The 23,139-nt window shown below is 41.1% G+C and overlaps 1 protein-coding gene across 5 annotated transcripts in view; it reads left to right on the top strand.

Annotated features, from left to right (window-relative positions):
- Positions 1 to 23,139, top strand: part of LOC121295505 (stAR-related lipid transfer protein 13-like) — a 57,846-nt gene that overhangs the window by 14,409 nt on the left and 20,298 nt on the right. Inside the window, exon 1 of one of the 5 annotated variants that reach the window (XM_041220199.1) lies at positions 5,692 to 6,281. The exons of 3 other annotated variants lie outside the window; for them this stretch is intronic. In XM_041220199.1, the coding sequence (XP_041076133.1) occupies positions 6,164 to 6,281 (118 nt within the window). In that variant the 5' untranslated portion in view covers positions 5,692 to 6,163. Of the gene's footprint in view, positions 1 to 5,691; positions 6,282 to 12,809; positions 12,957 to 23,139 lie in introns of those variants that run through there. One more of the 5 variants, XM_041220201.1, reaches the window with a different exon arrangement.

The raw sequence follows: 23,139 nt of genomic DNA, 5'->3' as shown, positions 1-23,139 counted from the left end.
GTGTTTGAAGAATCTGCTTTGGTTTTTCCTCTCACATCACTTGAAGAGTCAAGTACATGTTTAAAATGGACACTGTATGAACCATATTAAGGATTTCTTAATAGACACCCATTTGAATTCTAGCACTCTTGAAAATGAGTTTCACAAAATGCATGCCTGATGTTTAAATTGGCATTTACTTTGCTGCTGTGATTATATAGTGGCACTTACTAATTAGCAGCCACGTGCTCAGAAATGTTCAGAGAAGACTTTGTGGGGGGGATTTTTTTTTCCTAAATAAACACCAACACCCTGTTGAAGAAAGAGTGAGAGAGGTAGAGAAAGAGAGAGAACAAGAGGGAGGGAGGGAGAGAGAAGAGATTGAGAGAAGGAAATAGAGAGAGAGAGAGAGAGAGAGAGGGGGGGGGGGCATTTTTAAATGCATTTTAGTTTTTTGTTTTTGCATTTGTTAGTTATTTTTATAAAAAGCACTTTGCACGTACTGAGACTCTTGTCTCTTGGGGCAGTTTTAAAATCAGAATTATTTCTTGGCTCGACATGGACATCCCTTCCGTATTTCCAGGGGTGTGGGTAGATATATTTGTTTTCCACCATGAGCTTCTGTCTTTTAACACAGTGATGTATTGGGGCTTATCCTCCTACATCTGGAAGTGCCACAGAGCTGGGATATTGCAACTCATAAAAGCATCTGTGTTTCAGGACTGAATCCACCTCCTAACCCTACTTCCTTCAGCACTGCTAATCTGATGGGTGGATAGATTGGGGTCAGGGAGCTCATGGCCTCTTAAATGGCACAAGTCAATGAGACCCTTTATTTAAATAGAATCGCGTTTATTTTTGAGCACAGGAATTGGTGTCATGGTCCAAACTCTGACCTCCAGGCATTTGCATTTAGATCTGAGTGCTGGAAAAAAAACCCCAAAAAAACAAAAACAAAAACATTTTGGACTTTTGTGACTGGTTCTCTTTCCTCTGGGAAAACCAGAGGAGTTTGTCTTCAGGGGCCATGCATGAAAGAAAAAACAGGAAGCAGAATAACCCCTGAATTCTTTCTTGGCAAGTATCAGTGGGGCTAGCTAGGTCACTTGGCAATGCCTCTGTGGAAAATCCCATTCCTGGCTGTAGAGTAAGGGGGCTGGAGAGGGTGATGGGCAGCCACAGGGCGTTAATCACTTCACTACTAATGCAATTCTGAAACTTTACTGGCGTGAAAGACTCCAAATGCACTACACTGATTGTTCCCTGAAGCTCAAGCTAATATAGAACAAGGTTTTGGTGTATTTCTCTTTTTAAGGTACTGGATTTGACTAAAAAGTCAGTTTGCGTAGCTTCCACTCTGCATCTGTCTTCAAACAGATCAGTCATTCGGCTTGGCTACAGGATGCTGTCTATTATATACCAGTATTTAGTAAACATATGTAATTTGTAATATGGTAAATTGAGTACATATAGAAGGCACCCTGAAGAATTCTCCTTTGACATCAAATGTCAAGAACGGAGTACCTTTGCACAACTTTTGAACTGGCTGTCTGGGACTAATGACTGAACATTGCTCTGAGTTTGAACAACATGAGCAGGAAATGTGTTGCTTTGTAAATAGCTGTACAGGGCTGGAGGAGAGCTAATATGATTTACTTTTTTTGCCTTCATCAGAATTTAAAAGACTAGTCTGCTTTGAAAGAGAGGAAAACAGACAGAGCACTGTGGGCTCAGAAGCCTGTAGGAAGGATGTGGCCCCTCTTAGCCAGGTACAGCTCATGTAATACTGAAGCCAATGAGATCTCCCCTGATGATGGACACACTTGTTCCAGCTGTGAGGCGCTTCAGCAGGAAAGTTCGATGGAAGAAATCAAAAGGCTTGCGCTTATCCAGATAGAAATTTAAGTATGGAACTTCTTTACCGATCATACAGCTTGACAAAATGATTCTAAGGAGATTGAGAAGAAAACAAATAACTATAGATGGTGAATGAACTTCTTCTTCTGTGTTTGATCTATAAATATCTGTAGAATATCATCTGTTAGTTCACATGGCATTGCCTAGACGTGCTATATAGTCTTGCTTGTTTATGCTAAAAAATGTAAACGTAAAAAGTGTTGTCAAATCGCCTGTACACAGCAAAGACTGAATTGTTATTGGTGATTTTTTAAATTGTTAAGTGGTATATGTACAGTATGGATTTTATATTATTGTGAAATCATGTGATTCCCCTGTGGCTGAGAAGTAAAAACAAACTGCTGATACCATTGTGCAGAGGCAGTGTGGCTGCTCTAGGGGAAGTGAGCTTTCATTGAGGAAGCTGCTTGAGTTTTCATTGCAAATGAGGAAAAGGATCAGATCAAGGGCTGTGTTTTCATTTACCCTGAGATTGTCTTTCTGCAAACAGTGCTGTTTCAGAAGAGACTTCATACAAAACAAAAAGGAATCCCAGATATGAGGAACAGGCCTGGCAGACTTGTCAGGCTCTCATACTGTCTTGAATTTCAGTTATGAGAAATTAAGAAGCCTTGTTCTTACTGGGAAATTAAATCTTATTCTAAATGAATTGGGAAAAAAAGAACTTTAGCATGTTATTCACATGGGAGCCTGGTCAGAGATTGGGATCATGCTAATTCGGATGTGACTGGAGATCCCAGAAGATTCCTGGATCTTCCTGTTCTAAGGGTGGTCAACAGAGACCCCTCTGGATTGTGTCAGACCTGTGATACACAGGCAAATCTCGCAAGCTGCTGTAGGTTGTGGTCAACTGTTTCATTTAGTCACAAGCCCCTCCAATCTCCTCTTATTATAATAACACTCAGAGAGCCAGGGGAAGATCCCTGGTGAATAATTCTAACCCAGTCACAAGCCCCTTCAATCTCCTCTTATTATAATAACAGTCAGAGAGCCAGGGGGAGATCCCTGGTGAATAATTCTAACCCAGTCACAAGGCCCTCCAATCTCCTCTTATTATAATAACAGTCAGAGAGCCAGGGGGAGATCCCTGGTGAATAATTCTAACCCAGTCACAAGCCCCTCCAATCCCCTTTTATTCTCTCAAAGCAAGAGAGGCACTCCAGCAATCCATTTCCACTCAGCCATTGCTCCTGTCCGAGTACCCAGAATTCCCAGCTCTTTGTCCGCAGTCTGAAATCCCAGACATGTGACACAGGGCATTTCGAGACTGCAGTTAACCTTGCAACAACTTCCTGCCCTGGTGAGGCGGAATCCACGACTCCATGTTTGTATTGTCCAGACTGAGACCCCGAGGGATGAACCCTCAATGACTGGACTGGGACTGCCAGGAAACAGCGCACTGACACACTGTCTTGGGAATCTTCTCACAGAGCACTGAGCTCTAGTGTTTGATTAGAGTCATTCAATTGCCTGGCGAACTAAGTAAGAGTCCTTTTAAAAAATAACCCGACACTGCTGGCCAAGCCCAGGAGAGATAGCATCACCACCAGGTTAAACTGTAACTCACAGCGGAGCTCAGAACAGCTGCTGGAAAAGGAGCAGTTTGAATTTATTCAGTATGCTCCTCGGTTTCATTTTGCATTTGTGTTTTTGATGCATAATTGCTGAATTTAATTTTTTTTTATTGATTACAATTATGTTGCAGTTTATTTTTTCAATCTGACTTACGTGTCAAAAAAAAAAAGAAAGTCAATTATTAAAAACCATTCCAATCAACCGTATACATGACCTAACTGCGAATGAACCAAACCAAATATTGTAATAATGAGGGAGCATTTCATAAAATAGAACTGTACCTATTGGGGAGATTAACTTTCCAAAGTCACAATATCAATTTATTTTCCACTAGAGGCATTTATGGCCACACCCTCAGTGTCCTGCCCAACTCCCTCCAGTCCATGCTGCTTGCTCCTTACCTGCATTCAGCGATTGTAGTTACAGGTAGATCGATTGACGTCCTTTACATGCCACATTCCTTTGCATCTATTGCCTTCCCCTGTCAATCTGCACTGGTTTCTGACCACACACAGTCAATCACAAATCTCTAAGGGTGGTTGCCATTCCTTACAGCCACCTGATGCACAAGCCCTTGATTTCTCAGTTGCATTTGCAGTCTCGGGCACAGATGATCCGAGCGCCCATATGCATTCCCCTTTCCTAATGCTCCCTAATTAAAGTGGCCCCTATAAAAATCATACATATACTTGATATGTAACCGCACCTAAAGAACAAGCGAACCCACTGTGTCTCCATTTCCTTAGCCTAGTCAGTGGAAGCCTGTTGAGAGATATGTGCCTCTCTGAGTGCACAGCCCTGACCCAGGCAGCACTACGAGGAGTCGCAATGGAGTTAAACTACAAGCTGCTCTTCTCAGGTCTGACTTTCACTTAGACTGTTGTGAAACATGGAGCTTTCTGTGTATGTATCACCCAGAACAATCAGACACAGAGTCCAGTGGATATTTCACAGAACGGGCTTCACAATATCACACCATGTTGGCAGAAACACAAAGAAACCTTCTGGCAACTTTTCAAGCACCTGGTTGTAGAAAACAAATATTAATTGTTTTAAAACAATACTCCCCATGTGAATATCTTTTTTTTTTGTTGTTGTCAAACTTTAATGAAAAAAGACTTTAAAATATTACATTTAAACACGTGCCTTCACATTGCTTTATCTTAAAAACAGAACCAGGCCATTCTGTTCAGCGTGGCGGGTGTGCATGTGTGTGTGTTGTGTCTGTGTGTAGGGTTCTGTAAAGGCTCCTCTTATGCATATTTATAGAATCGCAACACAGTGTAACTGACTGCCAGCACATGCTAGGAGTTGACTCCAGCTCCCAGGTGTCCCATTAGGGTATTGTTAAAATCAGCTAAGTCCCACCTGTCAGCACTCATGGTTGTGAATGTGTGTTGATTTTCCACAGCAGCAGTGGTAGGTGGACAGATGACTTTGTAGACACCCTCCCCCCTCCCCCCTCCCACCTGTAGTGCTGCCAGCAATATATACACAGCTTGTCAAAAGTTCCCTGGTACAACAGACTGCTTGGATGTCATACATATCATGTGGCATGGGGGCATGTGACACGGCATTGTGGTTAGTCACGTCTACTCATGACATACAACAGAACTGTTGTGGGCAGATCCCTGACTCCCACTGCACTGGAGAAATATCTTGCTTACTGATTCCTCAGTTCCTCTTTGTATTAGTTCTGCACTGCTGGGATGTACTTGTGCTGGCCTTGACCCAACATTAATAAACTAAACTAAACTAAATCAATGTTACGGCCCTATCCTCTTCAAGACACCATATCCTATCGTAATACCTTTTAAAAACTGTTTTTAAACTTACATTTCAAATATTCAAACAACAGTATATGTGTTATAAAATTAGTCTGATTGGTCCACTAATTACCTCTTTGCTGCTTCCCCTATTATTATTATTATTATTATTATTATTATTATTATTATTATTATTATTATTATTATTATTATTATTATTATGTTAAAGATATTGAAAACTATGAAGGAAAAATATACAACAATTAGGAGAATATATAAACTGATCATTAGCAAGAAAAAAAATTGTATCGTAGTAATGAACTCATTCATTTTCTGTATGAAAATCAGTTTAAAAAACAATACAATAGCTAACTCAAATGAATTAATTAATAAACAACTATATATATATAAACATCTATCTATTTATTTATTTCACCAAACAGTATACATAACAGCAGAATCAACATAACCCAATTCAATCCTATCAATGATATTATCAAAGGCTATTATAGGCTAACAGGGACTACCAACACTTACAAAAAATGATTCAATAAAGGACTGTACTGTGTTCCGATGATGGAAATAAAGGACGTGGTGTAAGACGGGAAAAACTCAAAATCCCACAAGCCGCTGCGATTAGTGTGAAGGCAAAGCTGCTGGATTCAAACCGCGGTGTGTGTGCAGAGGAAGCGCGTTAGAATAGAAGTCGAGTTTTGGTTTTGCACTATACTCGGGGAAAGAACGATACAAATACTGAGAAATTAATTTACTTCTTATTATTGGAACAAGTGAGCAATGTTTAAGTGAGTTTTTCAAGATTACAAGCGATCATGAGTGTTGTGACTGACACTAGCCCCGTGTATGGAGAGCGCTGCGCTGAGCTTAGAGAAGAGCAGGGAAGAAAAGTTTGGTAGAACTTTTAAATCATGGACCGCAGGAACTGGGAAACGCTTCGGCCAAGATCATTTACTGTCCATCTCAGAGATTCAACTTACAAAGCACTTGGGATATTTAGGAGAAAGTTAAACCACCGGCAGATTGCAGGTAAGGAAACTAGTGGAAATGTGTGTGTTTTTATCGTGAGATCCGCTACACAGTCGTGACAGCCTGCGTGTGAGAAGGAAAGCTAGTATAATTTCGCTTAATACATGCTGTACTGTGCTGTACTGCCCTGCTGCTGCGGACGTGTGCAGAAAACGGATGCAGCACAAATCGTGAAAAGTGGAAAATGCCTGTCAGTGTTCTTTTAGCAATGTTTAGAATTTAACAATATATTTTAAGTACGATTTGCAATGGCTTAATATGTACATGGTGCATTGTAATACTCTGTTAGATGTATATGTAATCGAAATATGTTGTTCATTTGTTGAATGCCATTATTAAAACTGTGCATTATTAATATTTGACCTCGTGTTTTTTGACAATAAAATGGCAAACCTTTATTAAAACTACACGGAAACGCAATTTCCAGCCTCCTCTCGTTTAAACTTTCTTATGTTCTTATGTTCTTATGTTCTTAACTGCTGTTTTATTTATCGGTTGTCATGTCGTATGCTGGAAGCCTGTATTATCTCAACGTTAGTGCTTCGCAGGGCTAGGGTTATTTAGGTGAGTATGCTGATGGCAGAATGGGAGATGCACGCATAGGAATATACTAGTCACACAGTGTGGCTTTGCGGGTTTCATAGAATCAAAGTTTTTAAAAACTTAAATGAAATCATGGCTCTCCCACGGATATCCGCTGTGCGCAATAACGATGCACCCTCCTTAAGGATGATTAAGCTCAGATAGCGCGTAAGTTATTTCAATTAAAACGATTTACTTATGTGATCGGGATACCTTTGAGCGTACTGTTGGGATGGTTAGCCAAGCTGTACGCTTCAAACTAGACTAGTGTACTTGCATGCTTCGACAAGGAACGGAATGACTGAGCAGCATCGTATGCAGGGATACGGACACAGAGACGCGCTGTGTGTTCATTTTAAACGCTGTGTATAGAACTGTTTAAATATACGCCACGTCTTTAAAATAGCTTTTTATAAAGTTGAAACATGTAGTGCTTGATAGTAATAAAATAAATAAAAAATAAACTTACTGATACGAGTATTGTAAAATATTAATTGCTGGTTGATACCACAAGAGGGCAGTATTAGCAAGCACCCAGTGCTGCTGCTATAATAATAATAATAATAATAATAATATAATAATAATAATAATAATAATAATTATTATTATTATTATTATTATTATTATTATTATTATTATTATGTTTCTTGTACTGTATATGTAAACAATGATCTTTAACAAATTAGAAGTTGTTAATGCTTTGCGCCTTGCCTTGTTAGTGCATAATGGAGATGGACATTTTTCATTGGCTAATGACTTTCAATCCAGCGATTAACAGACCACTCTGTTTAAACCGCTGCTGATCTTAACACCCCTTTATTCATGTGCTTTGTCCTCCAGTCACCGTATGTGTATTGTAACTGGCGAGGTAATACATGTGAAAACACCAGATGGGTCAATAGAGACTTGAATAGGGCAGTATTTAGATCAGTGACTGTTTAGATCATTAAAGTCGACTCCAATGTACACCCATAAACAAAAAAACAAAACAAACAAACAACAAACAAAAAACCCTTTCCTGCCGAGGTTTAAACTGGTTACACACTGCAGCGTTTAGCCTGTTCCGTGGGTCAGTCGAGCCTGTGTTGGTGTTCCCTGTTCCAGAGTGTAATAGATGCCTGTGTGTCTGCAACAGTTTCCTCAAGTGTCCCACAAAAGTCTGGAACTCTTTGAAAGGGAGGGGAGGGAGGGAGGGAGGGAGGGAGGGAGCGGGGTGGGGGAGCGCTTTCTCGACCGCCCTAAAAGGGCGTTGGGAGTAGGGCGTTGGGAGTAGGGTGTTGAGAGTTGGGAGTTGGCAGTGGCCAGGCTCCGCTCCCCACACTGCCCTGCTTGTTTTTTTGCAGTGTCAGTTTCAGATTCACAAGCTGGCAGCCATTCCCCAGTTATTTGTTCTGAACTATTAATACCCAGCGATGTGTGGCCCGGCTCAATGACCCTATTGATAGGTAGCTGAACCCCAGTGATTCATTCACTTTTATGACAGAGCTGCCCTGTAGCCAGTCTAATTACACAACAGACTTCCCACCCACGGCAATAAAAAAATCACTTTTGCTCCTGTTGGGTGACGGTGTTTTTCCTTTATTATTTTTCCAACGAGACGAAGGAAAGATTCATTCTTCCATGACCTGGAGCACTGTTCATTTTGCCCATTCAAGTGCACAAGCCTGTCTGCAGTCCTGAGCTGATGTGCTTGGGGCATTTTTCAAATTTGTAAGTGCCGTACAGGGCACAGTGTAAAAGGCATTCTGTTCAGGCTGTGAAAGAGATGGTGTAACCAGGGGCAGCTGGGCTAACGGTTTTGCAATGTGAGTCACTGGCTGGGGGTGTATGCTTCCTAAAATAGAAGTTACCAAAGCCTGTTCTGGCTGCAGCGCTACGAGACTAATAAGATAAGGTTTATTTTTCTTAACTAGTTTCTTAACAACTACTGATGTGTTTTCCTTTGGCAAATTCAATAATCCGATTTGATAAATAGGGGTCAACTTGTTTGTGTGTTTTTAGGCAAATTTGATCAGTCTTGCCTGTTGTCAGCGGCAGCTCTGTGTGAGTGAGTGTTTTGTGAGGAGTGAGACGTGAATAAAACTCAACATATGGATGAAGGATCGAGAGAGTGCTTTTCACAGCAGCTTCACTTTGGTTCAGGATTACAGAGCTAGCCTTTAGGCATGTTTTCCGTTCAAGTTTTTTTCTTATTTTCAGCTTGAGACTCACATTTTCCGCAAAGGTGAACTGTACTCGTTGTGTATAGAGCTATAACATTCTTCAGGGAGCCTAAAACTGCTTCTGTCAGAATCAGTGGAAAGGGAAGCAGATTCAGAGTCAAGCCCTCAAGTTGTCTGGAAAGCAACCTTTGCCACATAATTGTTTCAAGTGTTGGCAACAGTCTCTCTGAAGAGCTTGTGGCTGCAACCTGAGTCATATTTTTAATAAATGCCGGGAGATTAAACAGATGGTTATTCTCCTGCCCTCAGGACACTCCCAGCAAGACCAATTCCCGGCATCAACTGACAGGTCTTTCTCATCTCACTGGTGCGACTATTTTTAATCAGTCATTTCAGGTATTTTTTTTTTTTTTTTTTTTTTAATTTAATTGAATTTAAACCTTATGCATCTTCTTACAGCTTCTTGGAGCAAAAGATAGCAAAAGTGCATCAAACAAAACCTGTAGTGTGGCAACCTGTACCCAGCTTCACTCTTAGCCAGTGCGTTGTAGGGTATTTCAAACCATTAAACCAGTATAGACCAGTGCATTCCAGTTACTGAGCTATTCAAAAAGGCCACTCTGCCCACGGTGATTGCAGATTTCTTGGATAGCAGGGAGTTGACCCTTGCAAGAAGGCCTATGAAATTCAGATGCTAAAACCTTGTGTGTTTTGTACCGCCTCAGACACAACAACTTTATCTTGCCTTGCGTTAACAAGGCGGCTGGCTTTCACTTGTCCTATAAACAGTGCCTCTATTTATTTCCACAGCTTTCACAGGTCCTGTTACTAAGGAAGTTCCCTGTTGCTGAGCGGTGTGGTGTGAATACAGTTCTTTTTCATCACCGAGTCATTTTAAAAGGAACAGAGTAAGCGTTGTTCGTTGAGTAGAAGTGCAGAATGCTTTCACTTTCTCTTTCAGTGAGGTGTCTCTTCAGACGTGTGTATTTCAGTATGTGTGACAGTGACATGGCAATGGTTTGTCAATTCATTGTTTTTTTTTGTTCGTGCAGTTTCTCAAAAACCCACAATGAACTGTGACCCCAGTGATGCTTTCAATCGCTGAGGTTCTCCTGATTTAATAAAGACGCTACATCACACCATCAGGGGCTGGGAGAAACAGACAGCTTGATGGAAGTGGGTACTGTGGCAATACCCAATCTTTGTACTTGTGCAGGTCTGAATGATTCATCTTATTTGTCTGGGTCTCTTTTTGCATGGTCTGGAATTAGCCAGGTTTAGTTTCAGTTTCAGTTTAGTAACTAAACGGTTAACCTAAATTATGATATTTGCCATCCGATTACTTCAGGAATTGCTTTGTTGTTACTTGAATAGTTCATTTCAGCGCACTGAGCATTGCTTATTAAACACAAAGCCGTTGTCTTTGCGCTGTAGGGTTGTGGCAAAGTGGTTTGTAGTGCTCCGGTGTACAGGTGAGTTGAGGTGCTCCAACAAAGGACAAACACAAAGTCTACCGGTCAGGTTTCTTTTAATGCCCTTTTTAAACCGGGTTTCAAATAATAAAGCTGGCTCTACCCAGCAATGGGTATTGCCAGTGAAAACTGGACCCAAAATAATAAAGCTGGTTCTACCCAGCAATGGGTATTACCAGCTACAAAACAAAGGGGTTGCAGTCCTGAAATAATAAACACAAAAACACGTCTCCAAACTGGGTGCTCTGGTGCAGGTGCGGTGCTCTGAGTGCTGGTGCTCGTGCGCGTTCAGGTCCGGGCTTCTCGCTGCAGCTCCAGCTTCGTATCAGCCGTCTGGCAAAACAAACACAATACTCCTCAATGAACCCACACTTCATTCAAGATTCCGTCCTTGTCTCCTCCCATTAACCACAACAAAGGAGCCGGTTACGGCGTCACGTCCCCCTAAAGTACCCTAAGCCCCGCCCCCTCCGATAGCTAGTTCAATCACGTCTCCTCCAATTCATGACTGAAACTTCGCTCACCGTACTAGAGCGATGACTCCGGGTACCGTAACGCCGCTCTCTTCCTGAATGGCCGGCTCCCGACTGTCCCCAGGATGAACTGCCCAACCATTCAGTAGGAAGCCCGCAGCTCCTGTTGTACAGTGCCCTCACTGGTCGAGAGGGAGATTTTTGATTCGGATTCATTCGCTCTCCGTCACAAGGGTTTAATCACCCAATCTCTCACTATTCGTTTGACTTTTTAATTGCATGGGCTGGTCTGTGTGGATTGCACGTCTTCTTTGTGGGTTTGATGTGTTAAACAGCACTGCTCTACATTTTGTACACATGTACAAAGCTCTGGGAGTGATAGCTGTAAGCTGAGAGCTACTTTGAGCCCCCTATTGATTGTGTGACCCCTCACGGGTCCCTGTACCCCCGACAACATCTCATTACCGCCTGCCCGCCCGCATTCCAGGCATGACAAACATTTAATGAAACAATGTTTCTTTTTTTCCCATCTAAGTTAAGAATTCGTTGTTGACAGTGCACACTTTTACGATTTAATAACATGTAATTTCCATTTCTTTTCCATGCCCACCTATAGAACCCGGGCACGTGTGCTGTCCTTTGTTACCGAGTGTCTCCAAATGAGCCACATGCAACCCTGTGCAAGTTGAATCTTGCAGGTGTTGTACCGTATGATTATACCCCTGTAAATAGTCACACGTTATGATGCAAAAAATAAGATACAGTAGTGATTCAAACCAAAGAATTATAATCTCACTCCATGACTTTTTGAATACTGGCACTAATGCACAGTAGATGCATTTGTATTTCCATCAAACACTGAAGAGGAGTCTTCCTCTGAAGGAATGCTGTGACAGCTTGACATCGCCTACAGACATGTTCCCCCAGTGCAGTGCATGGGCTCTGGTGTACTGTGTGATACTCAAATATAACTGGGGCCCTGCTGTCTTTACTCGCCATGTTTACTCAGGGTAGCCCAACTGTGTTGCTTTATCATTCCTGTCTAGTGTCAGTTTTGCAGCTGGGTGGAGGTAGACAAAAAGAGGCCAAGCGACTTTTATTTATTTTATTATCTTACGGAAGATGTACCAGGGAAAGGCCAATGTTCTTCCACACAGTTCCTGGTGTTTCCTAATGAACAGAGAAACCAATACGTAAAGACAAATATAATCTTCAACAAGGAATATTGAGATGCCTTGACGTATGCCCCAGGTTCACAGGGAAGGTTAAAGGAAACTTCGAGTTACTTCTGCAGCAAATGAAAGATGCCCCCCGTTGACATTGTTAGTTTTGAGGGCTGAATTTCGCATGGACTCTTTCTGAAGAGGCCCACAAGCCCTGGCCAGCAGGGATTGTGCATAATTCAATTCACAGGGACTGCAGCCCGATAAACAACATGACAGCCAGGGAAAACAGTCGTGAAAGAATTGCCAGCCTGTTCCACCACACGGATGACCCTTACCGCATGAACTCGGTGTAATAGCTGTATTAGAAGATAATTACTACCTCAGTGCCGTACAAGCCCGTGCTGTGGGGAGTCTGGAGGGATCAGAGCTCACAGGAACTGCTCACAGTGAACCTGTGTGCAGCCGCTTCCCCTGTGTTGTGTGCTTCAAACATTCCACAGGGAGCGACATCTGGTTTGGAGGCCGATCTGATTGGCTGTCCTGTTGACTGGAAGGGGGTGGAGTAGAGCCAGTGTTTCAAGCACCATGCAGGTTACCTGCCTCTTAGTTCAGCAGGACCATTGACAAGAGCGTGTGACAACAGCTAAGAGTATAGACAAGCTTAGCTGGCAGTAGGAACCTCAGGGGGAAAAAAGATATTATCAAGAGAAGATTTTAGAGCCTTTATTTTTTGTTTGTTTTTTAAAACTTTACGGAACATTTTTTATAGTAAAAGAAGTGCACATGAAGAAAATACAAAGAGCATTGACCTTGTCTCAAGGTAAAATATACATGCTTCTCTTTTTATATACAGTAGGTAGTAACTCTTGAGTCATCAATGAATGTGGGAGTTTTTTACCGAATTTGTGAGACACTAGGAGTACCGTGAGGTTCTAATGTGATTTCCAATGGCATATGTTCACATACGGCACTAAGGGACCTTGCGGTCTCGCCAGGACAGAAAGGGTCAATAATGAATTTTGTTTAGGCCATCGTCAGTGCAGTAAATTGTGGAAATGGATAATTATCGCATGGACCAGGGTCTTCCCTGCATTCCTGACAATTGTTTTGTGCTGTTTTTTTTTTTTTTTTTTTTTTTAGTTAACTGTTTTATTTTTATAAATTAGGATTAGTGGTTTCCTTGTTTCTATGATTTATATAAGTAAAAATAAAGCAGCACTAGAGTACATGTAGACAGATGTTTCACTGAAAAGTGTTTATATGTTATGTAATAAGAAGCAACATTTGTCCTGCAATGTACTGCACCACTGTATATCTTTGACTAAATTTTAGAGCACCTAGCAGCTGTGACTACATTTCCTATTTCAATTGTTTTATATGTTTTCCTTTATTGTTAAAACATATACAATGTATTCAACTACGAAAACTACAGGTGATTATTTATTTATTTATTTATTTATTATTTATTTAGTATTTTTAATTACAATGCCCATGCTGTTGCTGGATGGAGGCTATTACCGACTGACAAGTTTAATTTCTCTTTCTATTTGCGCTAACCTTTGCACTTGGCTTGAATACTTTACCATCTCCACTACTACTCCCTGCCGAGGGAATGAGTTGGATTCCAGTAGGGACGGGGGACGTGGTTAATGATTCGTCACAATGCTTTCATTGTGTTTTGCACAGAAAGAGGCTGGTGTCTCAGGTTTTTCATTAACTAGATTGGTGGTGTTCTAAACTCATTGCTGGGGCTCGGTACTCACAGCTAGCCTACTGTCCCGCCTTCTGTGGATCTTTCAAATATGCAGTGGGAGTTTTATAGTGTGCAGTACGCGGGCATTGGAGAGCACTTAGCCTGTAATTTGCATGTGAGGGCTGTAGATGTGTTATTGTTAGCATGGCACATACACATCATTCTGAGCCTGTTGTAGCTGGAGTAAGCGCATCATTCTGTTAGTAAAGCGCTGTTCTGAATGTTGTGTTTGCTGGAGGAGGGTGGTCAACCCAGTAGATGCTGCTAACACTCATGATCAGATCAGCTGCGTGACTTGAACGTGAAACGTCCTTTTTGGTCCTGCTGTGACCTCCCCAGATGGTTTATCTGAAATTCCCGTAAACGTGCCAGGTTTTAATGGGTAACGTATTTGCTAAATGACCCTTGGCGTTCCATTTTTACGCAAGTCAGGGTCCTTGCTCTCGCTTCACCACATTCCATGTGTTCAGGATCCTGCAAAAACTGGAACAGTGTAACCTTGCTAACTGGCCTCGGTACTTTCCCAATAACAAAACACTTTTAACCTTTTTTTTTTTTTTTTTTTTTTTTTTTTTTTTTAATATAATCAGAGATCTGAAAGTACCCTACTGTACCTTCCACACGATTCAGTTATGTATAAGAAGTGACAACAAATTGAATGCAATTACATGAGGTAAAACTATAAGAGCCAAGTAGACTGACGTTTTGGCAGGCGCCTTCTTCTGTGTGAATTATTTTTGATGAACGTTTCACAGGGTCCCCTTGCAAAGTGATTCAGAAACGTGATCCTCTACAGTACTGTAGATCAACCCCTTGTTTCCCGTTCATGATTGCTGTGCTGTTTTGGAACCTGCTTTTAGAACTTCAGTTAAACTGCGTAAAGATCCCTGTGGTCAGGCCTTGTACTCAGGTGTTTGGAGCTAAATTAAAAAGTCACTCAAGGATTTGTTCAGCCTCCTCTCGGGGGTGAAGGCGTGTCCGGGTTTTGGGGGATTATCCACCTGTTGCTCTGGAATTCTTCGTCATTGTGTTGAAATGTTAAAGCCTTACGCGGGCCCTGTAGGCAGTACCTTATGCCAGCTGATACTGCATGTGATTCAAAAGCAAGCTCAGAGGAGACGCTGGGTTGTTGTTAGGGTTCCTGTGTGGGCTCAGGTGCCCACCTTGCGTTTGCAGTGGCTGTTCTCTTTTTAATTTGTTCTGCAACACCCTTGAGACAAAAAAATCCCCAAACCTCCAGTGTGTAATGCATGTACCGTGTCTGCTATACATATCTGTACAGACCTTGGAGTAGACACAGTTCTTCTAAACTGTGGTGGGTATTTAATATGAAATACTAAAAAATTCCAAACCTGTCAATTTACTTCTCTTTTAAAGACAAACACACACTAAAGAGCCTCATACATTGTTCTGCTATATGTTATTCCACTTCTTATAATGACTTAAACAGCTGCTTTATTTATTATTGAGATCTGCCAGCTAAGCAGACCCTGTTTTCTTTTAAATCCCTTTTAAAAATATGGTTGGAAATAATTCAGATTCCTAGCAGTTTGACCAGCTCTGCACAATTCATATACAGCAGAACCACAGTAGTGACCCAAGCAGCTCTCCACAATGAGGCCTTCTCCGAGGAAGTTAGAGGGTTACTGGAAAAGGATCTGAAATACTGCTTGCATTGTGTGTACACGTAGTTAAAAATAGGGTTAGGAGGGATAGCTTTCCTTTCCGCTGCACAGAACATTGCATTCCTGAACTGAACGCTGTTAACCTCTTGAAGAGCTCTTTGCACATTGCTGTCCATGCCACTGCTTCAGCTTACACCCTTGCCAAGTCATGCTCCTATTCCCCCCACTTTGTTTAATTCTTGCTTAAGAGCAATACTGAGCCAGATTGACTAGTGGTCCAGAATTCTCCCAGTAGCACATCCTAATCTGTCCCTTCAATGTGTTTAGTTCCGAAGCTACACACTGTGCATCTCTGCTGTGAATATGCTGCCGCATACAGCATTCAGAGAGTCAGGTTCATTAATATCAGTCTCTTATGTGTTCAACATGGTTTAAAAACCACAATATCTAACACAGAAGCACTAAGGCAAGCAGGCTGATTCCATTGGTTTGTGAAGTAAAAGTCCACACCACAAGCTTATGGAAAGAACTATGCATTTAAATAGTGTATTTACCCATGTCTTACAATCTGAACTGCTTTTCTGGGGTCCATAATAAAACTGTGAATACATCTGGGGAAATTTTTCAGCAGCCTTTAGTTTAATTCAGCCTGCCCACATGCAGATGTTGAACAGACTGAGTACTCAAAAAACAGAATGCATTAAACATGTGGAAAATTTAAGAGATGTGACCCACAGCCCCAGTGCCACACTGTACACACACTTCAAGTTCAGCCTTCAACTTCACTTCAAGTTCAACTGGTTTTATTCTCTTTTTTCAACCAAGCTATGCAACATGTTTTCATTAGTGTGTGCCTTTTAGTGAGAAAGATTGTGTGAGAATGTAAAAATGTGTTTTCAGTGCTGTGCGTCTTTTATTCAGAAAGACTGTATGTGTAACTGCAGAGGTTTTGAACGCCCTTATCCACCAGTGCTATAGTAATGCTGTGTCAAAGCACGTTGGTTTAATTTAATGTTGGTCTGTATGTTTGCATTTTTTTTTTCCCTGTCAAAAGAATTGCCGCTATGACTCGGTGTGATTTCACACACACACAGATTATATAGATATATATATATATATATATATATATAATATATATATATAGATATAATATATATATATATAATTAGTAGATATTAATCTAGAACTCAGTAGAGGGGAGTGTTAGTGTCGATTGTGTGCAACAGACACGTTGGGTGTAATTTCCCACCCCCCTGCTCCCCACCCCGGGGCTGCTATATATATATATATATATATTATATATATATATATATATATATATTATTAAATTTACCACAGATGGTGTCTTCCGCTGACTTGAAATACCCATATCCAATTAGTACATCCTTTAGAAATGGACAATGCTAATATGTCCAAGTTATTCTTTCCCCCATAGTACTTTACAGCATGGCAAGGGGAGTCCTGCTGAATTTCTTCAGGCTAACCCCTGTATTAATGATGTTCCCTTATTGAGGTGTTAAAGAACACCGTGTGCCTCCTGTTGTTCTATCCTCAAACATATAGCAGAATATCTTGAAACTTTTCATCATGCAGCATCTGGACAATGCAGTGCATCCAGATCACGCTCCCTTCTGCAACAAAGCTGGTTTTCAGTTCCTGCAACATGGCACTCCTTTCAGTCAGAGATTTAGCATTGTGGCAGGAGGGAGCATGCACTGGATCATGCACTGCGGTGTTTAGGAGAAAAAACTCTTTCTCCTGGCTAACATTCCCAGTTAAAAGTAAGTGGCGATTCTCCAGTTGATTTACCTGTGTTGTGCAAATACAAATATCAGAACAATTGGGAATATTTTGTGGGGGGGGCTTATTCCAGTCGTATCTCAACCCCCACACCCCACCCCTGGCACAGACTTGTTTGTTTACTCTGTACGTTTGCAGGAGTGATGGTTTGCCAGTGAAGATATTAAGAAATGACATTTCTGCACAACAAGAAGGGGAAGTATTGAGCGAAGCAATTTCCTGACCATGCTGTTCAGAAGTAAAAGGGAGGTTGGGGTTGTGACCTCGGAGGAGCCCAGACCCATCCTCTGCTGGAATTTCAATAGGAGCGTAAAATAAATATCGTGTGGCAATTTCGATGACAGATTATTCAGTAACAGACCTCCTGAACTGGTTGGTTCCCAAGTGGAAATTCCCATACAACTTACTGGAAAAACGAAGGAACTACAAAGGATGTCATAAAAAAACAACATTATTTGAATTATAGGAATAAATATGGAAATGTGGTTAAAGCCATGAGAAAATTGGGTGTTTCTCAACTAGGGACAAATACCTAATTAGAACTCAAATAATTATCTCATCTTTCCAGAAGAGCTACTGCACAAAGAGCAGTAAGAGCTGCCTGCAATGCTGGCTTGAACCGAAAGAAACCAAAATCTTTGCTAGCACTTCATAAAAGAATAACATGTTTGCAGTAGGCAATTGCATGAGCTGGAAATTGTCAAAACAAAACCACACACACACTGCGTGTCCATGACAAAAACAGTCCAGACCCAACACTAATCAAGAGCCAATTAGATATAAGCTTACCCAAAGTTAGCTTGCTTAATTGAACCTTATTGTGAAAAACTCCTTTGCTGAGCCCTATAAATAGTCATGTACTGTAGTTCCAGTTAATCTTCATTGTCTGTTTTTACATGTCCAGTCAGGAGAGTGTACACATGTCATTTAATTGACTTGTAATGTGTGGGATAACGTAGCAAAGTTATTGCACACAGATTCCTGTTGACAAAATAAGTTGTATTTGGACCGGAGTTTCCACAAAACCAAAACCACTTTTTCCAAACTATATTTAAAAATTTTATATATATATATATATATATATATATATATATATATATATATATAATTTTAAATAAAAACAAAAATACAGTGACACAAGTTCTTCCATGTTTACAAACTATGTATACAGTTAATGTTTGGGTCTGGACTGCAGAGAGCTGACACTAACAACAATTTAGGATTTCTGAACTGTTCCACACCCTTTATCAACTTCTGGTCCATTTGTTTGTATTGTTTTTACTTGGTCGGGAAGGCATCAAATTAAACTGACCAGTGCTGCCAGTGCCTTTTCTTTATAAACAGAAGACTGCTTGCTAGCAAGCCTTGGGTTTTGTTTTCTGAGTCACAGTGGCCAGCTGTGGAAATCAGATCTAATAAAGTTATAAGTGGTGTACAAGAAGCTTGAGCATTTAAAAAAGGGATTCATGTCAAGCCTACTGCATAGAGCTCCATGCTGTGAAGTTCATGTCCAGCCATAACGTGATGTCCTCTTTCTACACTCAACTGCATCAGATTTAGAATGGCAATTGAGATATGTCAGCGTAATACACACTTGCAGATAAGCACACGTCGAGTTTATCGGGTTTAATTACATTTATTGCCACATTCGCCATGGTGCTCTACACTATCATTAACCAGCTGCTTGTTTATATGATTACTATTGGAAGTGACCTTTTCCCGCTAAGCGCGTGGCTGAAGGTTACAGCTAACAGGGACACACTAGCCGGTTGAGTTCTCTGTTTTACAGGGGCAACGCTGACATGAAAGCGTGGCCAAGTTAATCTGCTACACATCTGCAAATATTTGCTTTTCTCACATGCTTTACAATCACACTCAGAAATGTGCTGTACAGGAGTGCAGATGCGATACTTGGGGGCCTATTCAACTGATCTAATCAGGGACAGATCAAGGTACTGCCACGGTTTATCCTATTCAAAACTTTGAATTCCAACATCTGTAACAGAGTATTTTTGTCTATTTAAACAAAAAAGGTAAAAATCTTGAATACTTAAGGCTGGCAGTCATCCGCTGTATATGTCAGTTGAATATAGAAAGTGAACCCTAAGGAGGATTACTGTACCCCTGTCACATGCAAGTAAAGCAGTGACACTTATAAAACCCTCCCTCTCGCTGCACACACACACACATGCACACACAAATACACACACACGTCGAACCTGAGGAAAAGGGACAGCTGGGCAGGAATGGCAGGTTCAAGTACACAGTTGTCAGGTGTGAGATTTTCCTGCACGGCTGTCAGTTGTCTCCTTTCACAGCTACTATAGCCACATTCCTGAAATGCCCGAGCTGCTGTTTCTCTCCTCCTTTGTGAAGCAAATCAAAGACTGTGTAAGTCAACAGGCCTGTTTCTGAATCCAGGCAGTGTCTGCAGAATGTCACACCTGTCACACTGCAGAACTCTGCTTGACATGGTGCAGGCCCACTCTGTTGGGCGAGAGAATGTAAAACATGTGCAGACTCGGTGGACCTGTCACACGCTTTGTGTACTGTGTACACTGTACTCATTGAGATGAGCAGCCTCGAGAACACTGGAGATCTCCAAATATTGAACAGCTTGATTGACTAAGAGTACGTTTTGTTTCAGGAATCGGATATACAAACTGGTTTTGATAGTAAGGATTGTACTGTGCAGCTGCAGTTACTTGTATCTGTTAAAGCTTGTCTAATGTCTTTTAAATGCTATGAGTGAGTGCTTCACTAAATGATACAGAAAACAACGTCTTGAAACTGAGATGGGAAGGGTTGTTCACGGAGCAGGTTGCATGACCACAAGCAGTGATCAAACCACACTTCCCACTGCTGCTTACAGGAACATGCTGGATGCATGCAGGCACTGGCAAACAAGGGCATGCAAGAATTGATCTGACACCAGCACCAGTGCAGTGCGGTTAGCAGTGTAATAGTGTATGAGTGATTTGCTTTGTAGCCCTTTTCCTCTTCATGAGCTTTAAATATGACCTGACCTCTGCCTAAGTAGCTGCTTTACCTTGTTAGTGGGAGCTGAATGTTGGTCCACTCCCTGCAAACAGTACAAGACCAATATAAGCAGGAGAGAACAGACAGCCTCTGGAGCCGTCTGGCTGTGCCGTATTGATTGTTCTTGTTCGACCGCACGTCACAGCTGGACTACACCATGCTGTACACTAATCTCGGCAACACAAGGTCACAGTTAAGGACTTCTGCAGCAAGGAGAAAAAAGGCTCCATATGGTTAATAATGGACTGAATTCTGTTGCATCCTCCTGGCTGAGTTGAAAAGCACCCAAGGAGTGCACACCAAGATTTGAGTGTCCGTTTTCACAGCTGTTATTAGCCTTATTAACACTGGCTTCGAATGACCACGCTATCAAAATAAAAATGGATCCTACTTCCTAGTAAGGCATCGCTTCCTGTGCAATAGCTCAGTTTCACGTCAAATGTTTTGTTGAAGTCAGATATGGGTAGCGTAGTGCATGTAACGGGCATTAGTTGGGTGATGCACTGGCATTAGTCTGTCCTGTCTCTGAGAGGAGGTTAAAAGCTCTAAACCCACAAACGCAGACGAGCTGGACGAGGGAGGAAGAAGCATAGACAAAAGATCGCCTGCACAAGAAAAATACAAGCAGTGCTAATGTTGCCAATGCTGATATTACTGTGATAATGCTGTCAACGGATTCAAGGTGAACTGGTGGGCAGCACAGAAACTATCAAGTAGGAAAACAGACTGCAGTTCAGTCCACAGTCAATTTGATTGAAAGTTTCTACTCATTTGGTTTATTTCATCCTCTTTTACCATGACAGTCTGTTTCCTAAGCTTTGTGTCCCCATTTCAATGGTCTGGTTTAAACAGTTCCCAAGGGTCTGTCCATCTCAGTACCAGTAAACAGTTTTTTTGTTTTCTAAAAACCATTTAATTCCACTTGGCACTGAAAAAGAAATCCCAAGATAGTATGGCTAACAACACCGTCCTTAAAGAAAGGAAGCTTCTGTCGTGGGCAGTCTGTCGCAGTGGAGGATTGTCAATGCTTTGCATGCGTGCTTTAGCTCCAGTGGTTTATATTGAGACATTTAAGAATGCTGCTGTTCCTTTTTTTATTGTGAATTTATTTTCATAATGGGTTTCTAAAGTGGAGCCAGACAGACAATATAATGACAGGAAAGCTGAATAATAATAATAATAATAATAATAATAATAATAATAATAATAATAATAATAATAATAATAATAATAATAATAATAAATATTATATGCAGATAAGTACAGAAACATATGCTATTATACAAACCCGGAGGGTACTACATATAAACATGGTAAATAAAGGACTCGGCTCTAAGCAATATTTGGTATGGTAAATCTACTTTTAAAAGACATGTGCTGGACTTCATACAGATGTGTGTGTGTGTGTTTAAGTGATTGTCAATGGGTATTTTATTTCAAGATAGTCATGTAGGTTACAATGAAACTCCCATAGAAACGTCACTGTCCCGCTGCAGGGTGTCTAAAGTGACTGTAGCCACAGCTGAGCCACTGTACTATTGTGGCTGAAATGTTCCCCCACGCCAGCCTGTGGGAGTGGTACAGCCCTGCACTGGATGAGACTGCTGCTCTTGGGACATTTGCTCTGGAGGAACCAGATGGCTTTTAGTTTGAACGAGGTCAGGAAGGGCAGGGTTTATTATCCTGGTACAGTCGTGCAAACCCGGACCGGTCCCATTAGTTTGAGACTGTGCTGGTGTCAGACTGCGTTTTTTATTTGTTTTCTGTTCCGAACTCTGAACTTTGTCATCCTTCTGACTGCAGAGGTTTTGTACGTCAATGACTTCTTTTCAATGAGCTGCAGGGATAAGGTTAGAACGCTTGATGATAATGGTAAGTCGGTGGTTTGTGTGCATTGCTGTAAGTGTACAGTACGTGTGTATAATGAACCAGGACACTTTCATTAATGTTTTCTGTTTATGGTCCAGCGCTGTGATTGTAATTCTGCTTTAGCTGGCAGATAATGACATTTCATGAAAATTTTGATTAGCAGACATTTGAGACGTTCGTTGCGCTTCACCGGTTTTGATCTCAAGCTGATACTGTGCTTAATTGATTTCTTAATACATTCGTCTGATTAATGTCTTATCTTATTACTTACTCCTGGCTGATGAAGGGCTTCTGTGCTGACTCCAGTGGTGATTACATCAGGGGGAAATACTAGACCTTTCAACACCTGTTAATACTGTTTGAAGCTTTACTTTGTCGGTGGTAGAGGCATGGCTATGATTTTAGGAACTGTAATTTTATGCCGTAAAGTATATGGATTTAAATGATACTTTAATACAGTTAAAATAAGTTTTAGTTTCATCACTCGTTTTGTGTCCAGTATTAGATACGAGGAGAGCAATTGCATTGATAAGCTTTATTATTCTAGCTTGTTAGAATGGGTAATTTTGTTGGTCAGAATTAGAAGTGAGAAATTGAACCATGAAAGCTTATCTTAACAAAGCCAAAATGACCAATGGAAAAGTACTACGTTTTATGCAGGAGTATTACTGTAAGCTTACAGTGATATACATACAATATAATAAGCTATGAATAGCTGCCTGATAAATGTTTTGGTAGTTAGTGCAACCAAGGGATCAGTGATCTTTGACAGCCTGCCTAGCTGTCTCTGTTGTCATACATGTATAATCTTGAAAGAATTTTAATGAAATAATGATGTACAGTAAGCCTTCACTAGTACAGGCTTTGAACTTGTGGACATCAATGGTTTACATTGTGGAATGCTGGCTGCCACTTCT

This window comes from Polyodon spathula, chromosome 20 (assembly GCF_017654505.1).
Source record: "Polyodon spathula isolate WHYD16114869_AA chromosome 20, ASM1765450v1, whole genome shotgun sequence".
NCBI lineage: Eukaryota > Metazoa > Chordata > Actinopteri > Acipenseriformes > Polyodontidae > Polyodon > Polyodon spathula.
Note: the sequence above shows the minus strand (reverse complement) of the source record. Positions and strands in the feature narration are given on the sequence as shown.